Raw genomic sequence first — 17,419 nt, 5'->3', positions numbered from 1 at the left:
ATCTGGACAAGAAAAATGATCAATGTATACAGTTCTTTCGTTTATTAAACATGATAAAATATTAGAAAACTTAAAAAAAAGTTTCAACAATTATATAATCAACTTTTTGATAATTCTTCATAAATAAACAACCATCAAAGCACCATGGTTACATGAAGCATCAATAATATCAATTAATAAATACTATTACTTAACAAAAAACCAAGCAATGCCAGGTTCTAATTGCTCTAACATTTTCATACATGATTTTGAAGACAAAACATTTCAATTGCTAAAATTGAAATCGTTTCTGACAAATTGTTGCATATTCATGTGTTTCCGTAAATCTGAAATACGTTTGATTTGATCATGAAGAGATTTTATTCATCACGCTTAATGTCACACATTACTTGACATTTTACTGACTAAATATGTTACTACAGACAATTTGTGTAGCATATAGGTTGTAATACAATAAAACATTCCCTCTTCAGTTAAAAGTACACAATTCTCGTCTTTTGATCGGGAATTAGATTATTTACTTGACTTATGAAGAAATGATATTCGCATCGACAGAAGGAAGTAAATCCAAATCACTGACGAGCAAACAGATGCTAACAGATTTTGATTGGTGCGACTGGAATTATCCATTTTAGTACACCTTGATTGATTTAGTATATTAATCAGTATTTATGACAAATAAATAAATATATATATATATATATATTACTACATTTCAAGAATATAGTTACACAAACGCACCCAAATTGTCAGCCATTAGTTCGGAGTACCATGACCTATCTTCGTATCTACAGTATACTAAACTGATGACCAATAAAAATATTGCTTTCAGAATCAGTCCAGTTAAGATAACGGAAACCAGTAATAAGGAGTACCAGTAAAGCATTGGATCGCAGTAGCTCATATTGTTCGTTTCATTAACATTCACCTCTCTAACGATGCTAAACACCCATACTGATCCTACAATAAAAAATCTATATTCTACAACACATTATATTGTATTTAGGATCATTTTCATAACAGCGTGGACATGACCATTTTTTGGTGAGCTCATGTGATCAAGTGTCTGTAACACCCAGTTGTCATATCGTACGTGTTATAGACATTACAACTGTGAGGTCGCAAAAGGTTATAAACGCATAAATCAAACAATACTGATAACTAGCAGAGGACTAGACATTATGTGTTGATTTAAAGGTTGAATACTTAAACATTATTGTTTTCTTCTCTTGCATCTGTATGTACTTTACTCTTTTATTTTGTTTAAATTCCCACTGGAAGGCCTCTTACAGACTGGGTGAGCAAACATCACTGTTATCAATAGCCGATGACAAACAAGTTAACGGTAAATGATTCATTATTATTACCACCATAAGTATTGCAGTTGTCCATATAAAATAGAAGATATGTGGTATGATTGCCAATGAGACAACTATCCACAAAAGACCAAAATGACACAGACATTAACAACTATAGGTCACCGTACGGCCTTTAACAATGAGCAAAGCCCATACCGCATAGTCAGCTATAAAAGGCCCCGATAAGACAATGTAAAACAATTCAAACGAGAAAACTAACGGCCTTATTTATGTAAAAACAATGAACGAAAAACAAATATATAACACATAAACAAACGACATCCACTGAATTACAGGCTCCTGACTTGGGACAGGCACAGACATAAATAATGTGGTGGGGTTAAACATGTTAGCGGGATCCCAACCCTCCCCTAACCTGGGACAGTGGTATAACAGTACAACAAAAGAACGAACTATAAAAATCAGTTGAAAAAGGCTTAACTCATCAGACGGACAAAAATACAAGTGGACGTGGCCCGGTACTTATACATCCCGACACCAAAAGACACAATGAACAGATCTGAGAGTACTCTCAGTTATCTGACAGCTAGTTCAAAGCCACTAAAAACTAATCAAAAAAATCATGCAACTAAGACTAAACTATCAATCCGTACACATCCAACATCCAATGGATTTAGTGTAAAGACGTCATAAACAGCCAGAGAAAAACATGACCTTGTGCAATGCCAAGTTACAGGTATCAACAGATTGTAGATCCATGAATATGTATATGCATATAACCACGCTGTTATGAAAATGATTCTATATATAGAAAAACAACTTTGTTTAGAAATATATGTTGATTTTCATCATATAAATAAACAACGAGACACTTCAATGATGCAAATAACATTTGCGTTGGTTATTTGCGTTGTTGACTGTTTTTTTTTGTGCTCTGGATGTCGGTTTCTGGCTACCTTTTCAGCATAGTTAGTTCAGCACCTTATTACCGTTAGTGTCACGTGTACATTTTCTCTAAAAACTATAATTTTATGACATGCATTATATGATGAATGTTTTACTGTGGTTTATTATGCTTAACGTACCTGTGATGGTCCAGAAAGCAACAAGGACACCCGATATCTTGCTTAATGTTTGCAGTGGAGAACATTCAGTAGAAGAATCGTCCCGCTTTGTTTGTGTACATAATTTTCCAGTTTCAAATAAAGTACGAACACACATCGCAGAGCCATGCACAATAAGGAATATCGGCAAAACTGGTTGGCATTGACAAGTTCCTATGCGTACAAAACCTGAAAAAAATAATGTGTGTTAATGAGTGTAAAACGTCTTTTTACCTCTTGCAATTTATGGCAAATCTTTACTAATGAAGACCTTCTTTGTGCAACACATTTTTTTTTTTTAACTTTTCACAATTAATGATAAAAAGTTATATGATGTGACAATCATTTGTTACTACACGACCTTCATAAATCTGTATTTCGATTCTGTTAATTTTGGTTGTTTTTTTTTTCTACCGAGAGTCCTCTCTTTTCGTTCTTGAATATAAATAAGATAAAAAAAAAAAAGAACTAAAATGCCATCAGAAAAACCCAGAAGGGAAACTCATAATAAGGTACAAATAAACAAAACTAAAATTGAACAAAAGCCAACAAAATTTCGTATCAAGAAACAAAGTGTAGTATAATGTACCAATGTATGAAAAAGAAAAAAAACAACAACCTCCATAAACATGAACTCAATAACGGCTATAAACAGGTCAGCTCCTGTGCCGCTTCTGAATTTCGCGGACGTTATTAAAGAGGTTTTGTTGGTTTTCGCGGACGTTATTAAAGAGGTTTTGTTGGTTTTCGCGGACGTTATTAAAGAGGTTTTGTTGGTTTTCGCGGACGTTATTAAAGAGGTTTTGTTGGTTAGTTTTTCTCTGTGTTTTTGTTTTGCTCTTCGAAAAGTTTATGTTTGGCATGTCATAGGAATATGGAGGGTTAATAGCATCGATATATTAAACGCAATTTTTCTTTGAATCCGTTGGAAGATTTCTATATTCTCAGGGGCGGATCCAGCCATTTAAAAAAAGGGGGGTGTTCCCAAACTGTCCCCATTCAAATGCATTGAATTGATCGTCCAAAAAAAGGCCGGGTCCAACGCCCGGACCCCCCCCCCCCCCCCCCTGGATCCGCCACTGATTCTTTATAGTGAAACACATTAAGTAAAAGTCACGTATAAAGTAAAACAATTGACGGCAAAAGCAAATGCAAAACTGAAGCTAAGGCTAGTAGAATACCAAGTATTGCACTCGACGATAACCAAACAATTCTTCATCATTAATAATCATTTATTTGATAATCGAGTAAAACAGATATTCCATCAATATGCATGTATTTTACATTCCTGCATGTGAGCAAGTATATCAAAATTAAGCTATCAATATTTTTACTAGATGCTTTAATCGTTCAATCAAAATAAAACGATCGACACTCTGTCCTTTTTTTAAATTTGACGATGGTCATGGGAACTCCATTATCGAATTTCAGACGTTCTTAGATACATCAAAAATAGATATAAATAATGTAAATATATTTTAACCTTTATTTTTTTTTTGGTTTTTACATATTTTGCTTTCTGGCGACATTTGTGTGTCGTCTTCACTTTTGAATTTGAATTGGGATTTTTTTAAACATTCATACTGAAAAAGTGCGATAAACTTACCAATGGCAAGAGACATAATCGATAGAGCATAACTGAGAATTAACAATACTGCACCAATAGCTAAAAAATAAAAATAAAATTAACAATACTGCACCAATAGCTACAAAATGAAAATAAAATTAACAATACTGCACCAATAGCTACAAAATGAAAATAAAATTAACAATACTGCACCAATAGCTACAAAATGAAAATAAAATTAACAATACTGCACCAATAGCTACAAAATAAAAATAAAACAAATGATTTTTCTTTCTATGACCAGCTTATTTGAAATCTTTTGTGATTTACTTTTCCGATTGATGTATTACTTGCATTTAAAATAATTGTAATTGATGATTCTGTCAAGAAAATGGGAAATGTCCGAACATAACATGTGGTAACATCTGTATTAGAAGTTAATTCTTGGATTAAAGAAAGTGAGTATGAAACAAGACAGAAAAGCAGTTCAGAGATTTGTTATCTTGTCACTTGCGTCACACAAAAATGGGTTGATTGATTTTGTTCACGTCATTTGCTAAAAAACCCACCACAAAACATTTAATGCAGCAAGTGGTTTTGTACTAAGCGCTGCTCCATGAAGGTTAGTTTATGACATACCGGTAGTTATAACGGTGACATCGTTGAAAAGTCACTTTATCCTAGACTTTTTTTTCAATGCACATCTAATATTAACTCATATTTACTTGTAATATGGTCCAACAGTTGACCGGTGCATCTTACCTGATTTGCTAACAGTTGATTCAATTCTACCAATATAATGAAGTAAATCTTCTTCTTCAAGGAATGCTTCCGATGTGATTTGGCATATCCAGACACAACATTTTCTCGATTTTGCTGAAAAAGAACAATCATTGAGAGAAATAATTGTATTATTGTTAACGTTTTTATCGAAATGTGCCATATAAACAATGGGGATGAAATCAATGTCGGAAAATAAAAATAATGATGGTAATATAGGTTCTTGTATTCGATTTTCTTTTGTACAATTTCTATGTATAAAGTTCTATATGTGCCATAATAAGACAGATTGCGTGTATTGGTCCTCTTTTACTGACCAAGAGTTCCACTAATAAGCTGCACGATAAAAGAAGGTAGGGTGACAAGTCATTATTTGATCCCTGAATTCGCAAAAATCATAAAGTTCTACGACTTTCTTTTTTAACCAAATACATCTTAAGTAATCTATACCTGTGGTTAATAAATTATACAATTATGATGACAAAATTCAGAATATTTTTGTACCGCCGGAGAAAATATGAAATGTAATTTTCATACCTTCTTTACGTACATTTTATCTATTTTCTTTAAGCAATATTCTTTTTGTGAAATGATAATTGACAAGTTGGAATAAAAAAAGTTAAGAAGGCCAAACTTATTAATAAATGTATCCTTAAAATTGTATTGCCATCTTGTGATTTTGTCGAAAATAATAAAAAAAAGAATGTATTTACTTCAACGTTTGTTAATTTCTGAAAGAGGATGCACTGTTCCGGTTTTGTTATATACACAGAACTGCATATAAGAAGAATGCTTTATTCCTTATATTTGGTCTAAAATGGGTTACATGAAATGAAAATAAACAAAAACACAAACACTGAAAGCAAAAAATTACCCGATTGATAGAGTTACAAAAATATACACATTTATATTTATAAATATAATAATCAATAATTTACATATTGTTATAGTATCAGGCCATTAAACATATATACAATAATACATAGATGAGGTCACGATGTATGATCATAACAACTTTCAAAGTGAGTTATTAATTACAGATATTATGGAATTTTGATAGAAAGCAGAAATAATATTGCAAAATAAAAACAAAGGATATGGGGTTTTCATCTATAACACACAATCAGTACATGCACACAAACAACACAAAGAAAGCAAAGGAACAGTCCTTTTATTATGCACGTATAACAACCAATAAAACTCTTATGTAAAAAGGGTTATCGAAATCGACTGGTTCCCACAAATGAGAAGGAGTTTATAGAGGAACGGTAATTGTATCTACTGTGCTACACAAGACTTGAAAAAATACTAATAATGTACCATTTTCACCACCAGCACGTTCGAAATATGTATTTCTATACCTTTAAATGCACTTTCCTTAGTGTCAGCCTTATTAGTACAGCTATTCATTGCTCTACCCATTTATGAATTTAGTCCACATAACATAAATGCCTTCTTAATTTTCACTTGTATTACTCTTAACATATTCTGTGTAAATCGTGTTAATAGAATATACACTATCAGTATGTCGCCTGACAACATTGTAGAATATACACTATCAGTATGTCGCCTGACAACATTGTAGCAGATGTTACTATCGACATCTCATTTAGTCCGTACTTGCTAATGCTGTATTATATTAAGAAGCATCTGATTTAGTCCGTATTTGCTAATGCTGTATTATATGAAGAAGCATCTTATTTAGTCCGTATTTGCTAATGCTGTATTATATTAAGAAGCATCTGATTTAGTCCGTATTTGTTAATGCTGTATTATATTAAGAAGCATATGATTAACTCGGTATTTGTTAATGCTGTATTATATTAAGAAGCATCTGATTTAGTCCGTATTTGCTAATGCTGTATTATATTAAGAAGCATCTGATTTAGTCCGTATTTGTTAATGCTGTATTATATTAAGAAGCATCTGATTTAGTCCGTACTTGCTAATGTTGTATTATATTAAGAAGCATATGATTAACTCGGTATTTGTTAATGCTGTATTATATTAAGAAGCATCTGATTTAGACCGTATTTGCTAATGCTGTATTATATGAAGAAGCATCTGATTTAGTCCGTTTTTGCTAATGCTGTATTATATGAAGAAGCATCTTATTTAGTCCGTTTTTGTTAATGTTGTATTATATTAAGAAGCATCTGATTTAGTCCGTATTTGCTAATGCTGTATTATATTAAGAAGCATCTGATTTAGTCCGTTTTTGCTAATGCTGTATTATATGAAGAAGCATCTTATTTAGTCCGTATTTGCTAATGCTGTATTATATTAAGAAGCATCTGATTTAGCCCGTATTTGTTAATGCTGTATTATATTAAGAAGCATCTTATTTAGTCCGTATTTGCTAATGCTGTATTATATTAAGAAGCATCTGATTTAGTCCGTATTTGCTAATGTTGTATTATATTAAGAAGCATATGATTAACTCGGTATTTGTTAATGCTGTATTATATTAAGAAGCATCTGATTTAGTCCGTATTTGCTAATGCTGTATTATATTAAGAAGCATCTGATTTAGTCCGTATTTGTTAATGCTGTATTATATTAAGAAGCATCTGATTTAGTCCGTTTTTGCTAATGCTGTATTATATGAAGAAGCATCTTATTTAGTCCGTATTTGTTAATGCTGTATTATATTAAGAAGCATCTGATTTAGTCCGTACTTGCTAATGTTGTATTATATTAAGAAGCATATGATTAACTCGGTATTTGTTAATGCTGTATTATATTAAGAAGCATCTGATTTAGTCCGTATTTGCTAATGCTGTATTATATTAAGAAGCATCTGATTTAGTCCGTATTTGTTAATGCTGTATTATATTAAGAAGCATCTGATTTAGTCCGTACTTGCTAATGTTGTATTATATTAAGAAGCATATGATTAACTCGGTATTTGTTAATGCTGTATTATATTAAGAAGCATCTGATTTAGACCGTATTTGCTAATGCTGTATTATATGAAGAAGCATCTGATTTAGTCCGTTTTTGCTAATGCTGTATTATATGAAGAAGCATCTTATTTAGTCCGTTTTTGTTAATGTTGTATTATATTAAGAAGCATCTGATTTAGTCCGTATTTGCTAATGCTGTATTATATTAAGAAGCATCTGATTTAGTCCGTTTTTGCTAATGCTGTATTATATGAAGAAGCATCTTATTTAGTCCGTATTTGCTAATGCTGTATTATATTAAGAAGCATCTGATTTAGCCCGTATTTGTTAATGCTGTATTATATTAAGAAGCATCTTATTTAGTCCGTATTTGCTAATGCTGTATTATATTAAGAAGCATCTGATTTAGTCCGTATTTGCTAATGCTGTATTATATTAAGAAGCATCTGATTTAGTCCGTATTTGTTAATGCTGTATTATATTAAGAAGCATCTGATTTAGTCCGTATTTGCTAATGCTGTATTATATTAAGAAGCATCTGATTTAGTCCGTATTTGTTAATGCTGTATTATATTAAGAAGCATCTGATTTAGTCCGTATTTGTTAATGCTGTGTTATATTAAGAAGCATCTGATTTAGTCCGTATTTGTTAATGCTGTATTATATTAATAATTCCACCTCATGTATTAATGCTGTTTTTTGATTGGATGAAAGACATGGTATTTTTCACCAATTTTCTATTTATGGAGATTTTTTTCTCTGCCGGGGAATTTGTCCTTAGGGAATTCCATGTGCCGGGGAATTTGCTAGCAAATACCATGGCAGATGGAAAATACCTTGTCTAAAAATAACTCGACTTTCGAAGACCTCTAGACTTTACCTTGCGATATCGATAAGTACACATACACAAGATGGAAGACATAGCAGACGACGCGTCAACAAAACAAGCTCAAAATCGCTTTGGAGATGCTTCTGAAGATGAAGTTTATCATCTTTTAACCAACATTAATTCTAAAAACACTGCAAAGTCCACAAAATTTGCTGTTAAATTGTTACGGGATTATTGTTTGGCAAAGGAACTTGATGTTGAATTTGAAAATTTGCCGGTGTCAGAATTGTGTACACTCTTGAAAGGATTTTATATCAACTTGCGGCGCCACAACGGAGAACTCTATACTCGTAGCAGTTTCTTAGTGGTTCGTCAGAGCTTGAATAGGTTTCTCAGAAATCCGCCAGTTAGTAAATCTTTTGATATCATGGCAGATTCTACTTTCAATAATGCCAACGATGCATTCAAAGCCATGTGTAAAAAAAGGAGACAAGAAGGAAAGGGAAAGATTCAACATAAACCAAGTATTCAGAAAGGTGATATAGTCAAACTTTACAATCATCCTCGTGTATTTAATCCTAACATACCTACTGGACTTCTTAACAAGGTGTTCTTTGAACTCATTTTGTATTTTTGTCGTAGGGGACAAGAAAACTTGAGAGACCTGAAAGTGTCCGATTTTGACATTTTAACCGATGATTCTGGTAAGCGTTATGTTAGTAAAGTTACATCAGAGTTAACTAAAAATCATCAGGGTGACCAAACTGAGGAATTTGAACCCGAAGGTGGTAGGATGTATGAAACAAAAACTGCAATGTGCCCACTGGCATCCTTTGTTAAATATTTAGAGAAAAGAAACCCAAATTGTTCTGCGCTATTGCAAAGACCTAAGGATGAATTTGATGAGGGTGGTAATAGTTGGTTTCAAAACAAGCCATTGGGTAAAAACACACTTGGTGATATGATGACTTCTATTTCTAAAGCTGCCAGTTTGTCCAAAGTCTATAGTAACCATTGTATTCGTGCAACTTGCATTACGCTTTTGAATGAAGCAGGATTTGAAGGACGTCACATTATCACTATATCTGGCCACCGTAGTGAGGAAAGTATCAAATCTTATTGCCGTGACACAACAAACAAACAGAAACGAGAAATGTCTAAATTTGTGTCTGAATTTACCACCGTTACTGAAACTCAAAGTGAAAATCTGACTAGAATTCGACAACAGTGTGACGGAGGATGAATTGGTTCTTTCCGCTTCACAAACTGATGAAATTATTGATGAAATTGTGCAGGGAGAAGTGGAGCTTCAACCGTTATCCGATATCACAAATATTCCAAACAAAAATCAACAGGTGAAAATTGACTCTAATGTTGCACCTAATTCAACAGGATCTGGTTTCATGTTTCACGATTGCAATGTTACCATTAATATGGTTCAGCCATAAACATTTAGACGCGTCTGTTGACTTATTGACCTAAAGGGCTATTAATTTGAAAGTTTATCGTTGGAATTTTAAATTTTACATTTACAAGTTGCTGACTCGTTACATGTATTTTAATTTGTTGAAAATATTTTGAAAATATTTTGAAATATTTAATATCAATTATCAAACATATATTATGATTTGTGTTATATTGTGCCTAAGTGTCAAGATATGAATTCGAAATCAGAAAGTCCAAATTTCGTCTTTGCAACTCGAATTTACTTATAAAACATATACAAAGAAAGTCATGAATGTATCTTTTATTGCTGTTCTTCGTCCAGATGTCACTGTTAGTTTGGAGTACCTATATCCAACAAAAATTTCAAGATAGTATCCTCAGCATGTGCATTGAAGATATTGTTCATTTTTAAAGGTTTTTTTTTTGCTTTTCTTCATCTTGAATCACATTTTGTGTTGGTAGGATTTTGTGTCATTTGAGCCTGTCACACAGTAGTTAGTAAGTTTAATTTGTTTAAGTCACGATTGTTGTCCGGCTTTGTCATAAGTTTGCCCCACTAAAAATCCATTATGTAATACAATTAAAACTTGCTACCAGGCTATTAACAGTTTAGTTTAGAAACAGGATTATTGTACAGTGAGGAACACGGAACAACTGATTACTATATATACATATACAAGTAGCAAATATTAAACAGTCAAGCAGGACCTGATTACAAAAAAAAAAAATCTGCAGTCAAGACTGATACTGATACAAAAAAGCATTTGGTGTAGCAAATATTAAACAGTCAAGCAGGACCTGATTACAAAAAAAAATCTTAAGTCAAGACTGATACTGATACAAAAAAGCATTTGGTGTAGCAAATATTAAACAGTCAAGCAGGACCTGATTACAAAAAAAATCTGAAGTCAAGACTGATACTGATACAAAAAAAGCATTTGGTGGAATTAAACAATTATATCATGCTTACGAGGGGTATTTTTAAGAAACACCGGTTTCGAGGTCAATTCTGAGGTCAAAATAGAAACAAAGGACATTCGGTGGAATTAAACAATTATATCATGCTGACAAGGGGTATTTGCCAAAAATACCGGTTTCGAGGTAAACAAATTTCCCTCGCCTAACGGCTCTGGAAATTTGTTTACCTCTCAACCGGTATTTTTGGCAAATACCCCTTGTAAGCATGATATATTTGTATAGAAGCATCTGATGTAGTCCGTATTTGTTAAGGCTGTATTATATTAAGAAGCATCTGATTTGGTACGTATTTGTTAATGCTGTATTATATTAAGAAGCATCTGATTTAGTCCGTTTTTGCTAATGCTGTATTATATTAAGAAGCATCTGATTTAGTCCGTTTTTGCTAATGCTGTATTATATGAAGAAGCATCTGATTTAGTCCGTTTTTGCTAATGCTGTATTATATTAAGAAGCATCTGATTTAGTTCGTTTTTGCTAATGCTGTATTATATTAAGAAGCATCTGATTTAGTCCGTATTTGCTAATGCTGTATTATATTAAGAAGCATCTGATTTAGTCCGTATTTGTTAATGCTGTATTATATTAAGAAGCATCTGATTTAGTCCGTATTTGTTAATGCTGTATTATGATAAGAAGCATCTGATTTAGTCCGTATTTGTTAAGGCTGTATTATATTAAGAAGCATCTGATTTAGTCCGTATTTGTTAAGGCTGTATTATGATAAGAAGCATCTGATTTAGTCCGTATTTGTTAATGCTGTATTATGATAAGAAGCATGTGATTTAGTCCGTATTTGTTAATGCTGTATTATGATAAGAAGCATCTGATTTAGTCCGTATTTGTTAATGCTGTATTATATTAAGAAGCATCTAATTTAGTCCGTATTTGCTAATGCTGTATTATATTAAGAAGCATCTGATTTAGTCCGTATTTGTTAAGGCTGTATTATGATAAGAAGCATCTGATTTAGTCCGTATTTGTTAATGCTGTATTATGATAAGAAGCATGTGATTTAGTCCGTATTTGTTAATGCTGTATTATGATAAGAAGCATCTGATTTAGTCCGTATTTGTTAATGCTGTATTATATTAAGAAGCATCTGATTTAGTCCGTATTTGTTAATGCTGTATTACATTAAGAAGCATCTAATTTAGTCCGTATTTTGTTAATGCTGTATTATATGAAGAAGCATCTTATTTAGTCCGTTTTTGCTAATGCTGTATTATATGAAGAAGCATCTGATTTAGTCCGTATTTGCTAATGCTGTATTATATTAAGAAGCATCTGATTTAGTCCGTATTTGCTAATGCTGTATTACATTAAGAAGCATCTGATTTAGTCCGTATTTGTTAATGTTGTATTATATTAAGAAGCATCTGATTTAGTCCGTATTTGCTAATGCTGTATTATATTAAGAAGCATCTGATTTAGTCCGTATTTGCTAATGCTGTATTATATGAAGAAGCATCTGATTTAGTCCGTATTTGCTAATGCTGTATTATATGAAGAAGCATCTGATTTAGTCCGTTTTTTGCTAATGCTGTATTATATGAAGAAGCATCTGATTTAGTCCGTTTTTGCTAATGCTGTATTATATGAAGAAGCATCTGATTTAGTCCGTATTTGCTAATGCTGTATTTTATTAAGAAGCATCTGATTTAGTCCGTATTTGCTAATGCTGTAGTATATTAAGAAGCATCTGATTTAGTCCGTATTTGTTAATGTATTATATTAAGAAGCATCTGATTTAGTCCGTATTTGCTAATGCTGTATTATATTAAGAAGCATTTGATTTAGTCCGTATTTGCTAATGCTGTATTATATGAAGAAGCATCTGATTTAGTCCGTTTTTGCTAATGCTGTATTATATTAAGAAGCATCTGATTTAGTTCGTTTTTGCTAATGCTGTATTATATGAAGAAGCATCTGATTTAGTCCGTATTTGCTAATGCTGTATTATATGAAGAAGCATCTGATTTAGTCCGTATTTGTTAATGCTGTATTATATTAAGAAGCATCTGATTTAGTCCGTATTTGTTAATGCTGTATTATATTAAGAAGCATCTGATTTAGTCCGTATTTGTTAATGCTGTATTATGATAAGAAGCATCTGATTTAGTCCATATTTGTTAAGGCTGTATTATATTAAGAAGCATCTAATTTAGTCCGTATTTGTTAAGGCTGTATTATGATAAGAAGCTTCTGATTTAGTCCGTATTTGTTAATGCTGTATTATGATAAGAAGCATGTGATTTAGTCCGTATTTGTTAATGCTGTATTATGATAAGAAGCATCTGATTTAGTCCGTATTTGTTAATGCTGTATTATATTAAGAAGCATCTAATTTAGTCCGTATTTGCTAATGCTGTATTATATTAAGAAGCATCTGATTTAGTCCGTATTTGTTAATGCTGTATTATGATAAGAAGCATGTGATTTAGTCCGTATTTGTTAATGCTGTATTATGATAAGAAGCATCTGATTTAGTCCGTATTTGTAAAGGCTGTATTATGATAAGAAGCATCTGATTTAGTCCGTATTTGTTAATGCTGTATTATGATAAGAAGCATGTGATTTAGTCCGTATTTGTTAATGCTGTATTATATTAAGAAGCATCTGATTTAGTCCGTATTTGTTAATGCTGTATTATATTAAGAAGCATCTGATTTAGTCCGTATTTATTAATGCTGTATTATTTTAAGAAGCATCTGATTTAGTCTGTATATGTTAATGCTGTATTATATTAGGAAGCATCTGATTTAGTCCGTATTTGTTAATGCTGTATTATATTAAGAAGCATCTGATTTAGTCCGTATTTGTTAATGCTGTATTATATGAAGAAGCATCTGATTTATTCCGTATTTGTTAATGCTGTATTATATTAAGAAGCATCTTATTTAGTCCGTATTTGCTAAGTTGTATTATATTAAGAAGCGTAGCATTAATCAAATCTTACACATACATAATGCGACTAATGTGTATATATTATTTCCTTTCATGTCTATATACAAACTTTTAGTATAAGCAGAAATTTCTTTAAGATGATTAAAATTTTCCGGTAAGAATTTACGCCATACAAATTGAAATAACGAGCGATTCACTGGAAACTCACGAGCAAATATACAGTTCTACATAAAAGCATTGATCTATGGTTAAGAAAACATTAGCATAGGTTGCTGTTTAATTGTCAAGGGTTATATTGGCATGTGTATCATATTCTAAACTTTTCTCATCTCGGAAATATCGGCAGTAAAATCAATGCCAAAGAGGGGCGTTCGTTTGCCATGTAAAGATACGCAGTCACGTCCGGTCGCAATGTGGACACGGTGAAATATGATGCTTTGTGTAGATAGAGTTTCACGCTAATTTCATGTTAAAAACTCACACAACAACTCCTTGAGGAAACCGAAGAGTATCTTTTGCAAGGACGAGGTTTTTTTCCTTATCCAACTTACACTCGTTTAACAACGGAAGATAAATTTATCGCAGTGAAAACGGTAAGAACCTATTGGATTAAACTTAAATTGTTATCGTCCTGAATGCTATAGTTGCCATTAAATAAAGCAATCAATCAAACCACTTTTCTTTGTCAACAAGGAGATATTGCTCGGTGGTTAAACTACTTTAATGCAAAGAAGTTGAACCTAAATTTTAGATTAAGATATATCATTTCTTCAAAATGGTCTTTTACAGCTATGATACGCAATCATTGAAATTTTGAAGCTCTGAACATATTGGTGAATGGTTGCTTAACCTTTCAAATCAAATTCCATTAGGCTGTAACACCTTATGGTATTTCCCCTTATCCATAGCATGGCTGTCAAACGCTGATGGATCCTGGGTATGACTATCTTTTGTTGTCATACTGCATTACTACAATTTAGTTGATGTTACTGCTGACGGATCCAGAGTTTTTCTAACATCGTGTCAATGCTGTACAACTACTCTGGTTAATACCACTATTGTTGGATCAGTAGTAGTATTACCACCATATAGACGTTAATGGAGATTGTTATAAATGCTGATGTTGCATGTTAAATTCACATCAGTGTTTGGTGTATCTAGGATTTTGTTATTTTATGTATCGAATACAGTGTACCCACGGCAACTAATTTTTTGAAGTGCGAATGTTTGATAAAAAAATAATTTTCGAATCTTGGAATTGTGTGTACATGAAATAAAATGTCTACTTAAAATATCCAATATATCATTTACATCGTGACACCCATAAACGTGATTGTAGACTAATCCTTACAAGATTCAATCGAGATTAAGATTATGAAAGTATTTATTGAAATTGAAACATTGAATGTCCCGCAGGAGTTCATAATTTGATTCAGTGCAACAACCTTTATAAATTATGTAAGTAGTAATGTCAATCTATATGTAATAATTAAAAAAAAAAAAAACACGTATCAGTACCAAAGAACTGTCTACTGGGCATGTCGACTCGTACAGACCGGTTCTGTCGGTAAATTAGCAGATGCTGATGCTATTGGTGGTCTAACAATTGTATGTTACGTTCAACTGTTAATTAAAACCACAACGTTTCGACCCCTCCTCTTAAATAAAATTAAAAAGGGGACAAAGTGTCCATGCAATGGAAATCGACACACTACCTAACAAATGGAGTGTAGTGAGAACTTTTCTCGAATCTTTTTTTCTTTTTGCTTTAGATCTAAGCCATTTTATGCCAATTGCATCGGATATTAAAACGGTAATCACTTCATTTATAATATCAACATTACTGATATTCCAAGGACACAGCATTTCACTGGAAATAAAACGATAATTAATTTTAAAATAATATCAACATTTGCTGTTATCTCAACGACCATTTCACTCGGATTAAAATGATACCTATTTAATAAAATCACTATTTGCTCTTATCTCAGAGAAACATCATTTCATTCAAATTAAAATGGTAATACTTAGTTGTTATTTTTCGAGGACAGGATAGAGATTGACCAAGTTTTAAGGGTTGACAAAGTAATAAAATGCAGAAGATCTGTCTATTTGACAATTAAGAACGGCATTGTGAGATTTTACTACTAAAGGCAATATATAATGACTAATTACTTCAATGCATCTCAATCAAACGTAGACTTTTGTAAAAAAAAAGAATTTTATATTAAACTCAGTTATAGATATACAATACTTACAAGATTTTGTGTCATCCTTAGATGTTTTTGGTATTAAATCCTCACTAGCCATTATGATTGTATCGTCAGATCAACGGCCAGTGCCATTTTTACCTGCAACAGATGTCATATAAAATCACACAGTAGTAAATTAATGATTATATTTCGTTTCCTTTATGGCGATTCCTAGGAAGCTTTGTCAAGATTCATTAATTACACACGTGGTCTTTGAACAAGCAGTGAAAACAAACAGGTAGAATATGAAGATGTACAACGTAAATCTTCCTTTTAGCAAACACACGTCATATGCTATGTAGAAAAGGTGCCTAGGGATACATAAAATGTCAGAGGATACATATATTATAGATTTCAACCAGTTTATTTAATTTTTTGTGTAATCCATGCAAATAAGTTTTGTTACACAAAACTTCCTCCGTTGCATTCAGAATTTGTTGACATATTTTGAAATTTATATCAATATGGTCGTTTTGATTGTATAATAATAACCAAATCTTGCATAAGTGTTTTCTGTATAAATCAACCAATTATTATAGTTTTCGAATCTGCATGTTATTTGAACGAGTACTTAAATTGTAAAACAGATGTAAATCCATTTGTACTGATCTCCATGTCGGATTGTTAATGAGCAATTGGACTTTTTAATGGAAATCCATTACTCTGCAGTAAAATTAAATAAACTTGCTGTGAATCGTGTTATTGTTCAAGAAGTCCAAGAAGCAATCTATTTCCAACTTTGATAAAAGATAATGTAAAACGTGACAAGTCACACGAAGATCAAAAAGAAAATAGTAGAAATCGACATATGACAGTTGGATTTCAATTATAAACCTTGTCATAAGTCGTTATTTCAATTATAAACATAACTATTAATAACCCACAGTCCATTGTGCTGAAAGGAGTTTTCAACATGAAATAATGATATAAAAACATCAATTTGATAAACACATTCCCAGTTCAATATTACAACAAAATGGAAACGTTTAGCAAATGCAATAATTCCTTGTCAAGAACCATCAAATTGCACGATGACGCTTATCTGTCATAGTTGCAATCAAAGCATCAGATGACAGAAACACTTCTTGAACGATTTTTCATGGAGAAATAATTATTTGCTAAATAATTGCTATTTATCCCAAAGTGGAAATCTTTTTGCAGTTTGCCTCAAATTAAGATATCGTAATCATTGATTTCTTTTGTTTTTTATTTTTTGTTTTGCTTGTTTATAAAAAAAGAAGATGCGGTGTGATTGCCAAAGAGACACCTCTTCACAAGAGACCAAATGACACAGAAATGAACAACTATAGGTCAACATACAGCTTTCCACAA

General features: G+C 32.0%; 1 protein-coding gene across 2 annotated transcripts; it reads right to left on the bottom strand.

Annotated features, from left to right (window-relative positions):
• Positions 1–27: 27 nt before the first annotated feature.
• LOC143070017 (uncharacterized) lies at positions 28–16,457 on the bottom strand. Of its 2 annotated transcripts, none has more exons than XM_076244701.1 (5): positions 16,094–16,457; positions 4,752–4,865; positions 4,029–4,088; positions 2,405–2,611; positions 28–960 (listed from the first exon to the last, which is right to left on the bottom strand). In XM_076244701.1, the coding sequence occupies exons 1-5, from the start codon at positions 16,143–16,145 to the stop codon at positions 728–730; spliced, it is 666 nt and encodes a 221-aa protein (XP_076100816.1). In that variant the 5' UTR covers positions 16,146–16,457; the 3' UTR covers positions 28–727. The 2 variants fall into 2 exon arrangements, with proteins under 2 accessions (XP_076100816.1, XP_076100815.1); XM_076244700.1 differs by lacking the exon at positions 16,094–16,457 and adding an exon at positions 6,131–6,234.
• Positions 16,458–17,419: the final 962 nt, after the last annotated feature.

This window comes from Mytilus galloprovincialis, chromosome 1, assembly GCF_965363235.1.
Source record: "Mytilus galloprovincialis chromosome 1, xbMytGall1.hap1.1, whole genome shotgun sequence".
NCBI lineage: Eukaryota > Metazoa > Mollusca > Bivalvia > Mytilida > Mytilidae > Mytilus > Mytilus galloprovincialis.
The sequence above is the reverse complement of the archived record's forward strand: the minus strand, read 5'-3'. Positions and strand labels throughout refer to the sequence as shown.

What these genes read in the sequence shown, in the direction of transcription:
- LOC143070017 (XM_076244700.1), bottom strand. Translation starts at nt 6,191, where the DNA reads ATGGGTAGAGCAATGAATAGCTGTACTAATAAGGCTGACACTAAGGAA. An exon ending in GATTATGTCTCTTGCCATTG is followed by an intron (nt 2,612 to 4,028) that starts GTAAGTTTATCG and finishes TATTTTTTTCAG; the next exon opens with GTTTTGTACGCATAGGAACT. An exon ending in TGCTTTCTGGACCATCACAG is followed by an intron (nt 961 to 2,404) that starts GTACGTTAAGCA and finishes TTTTTATTGTAG; the next exon opens with GATCAGTATGGGTGTTTAGC.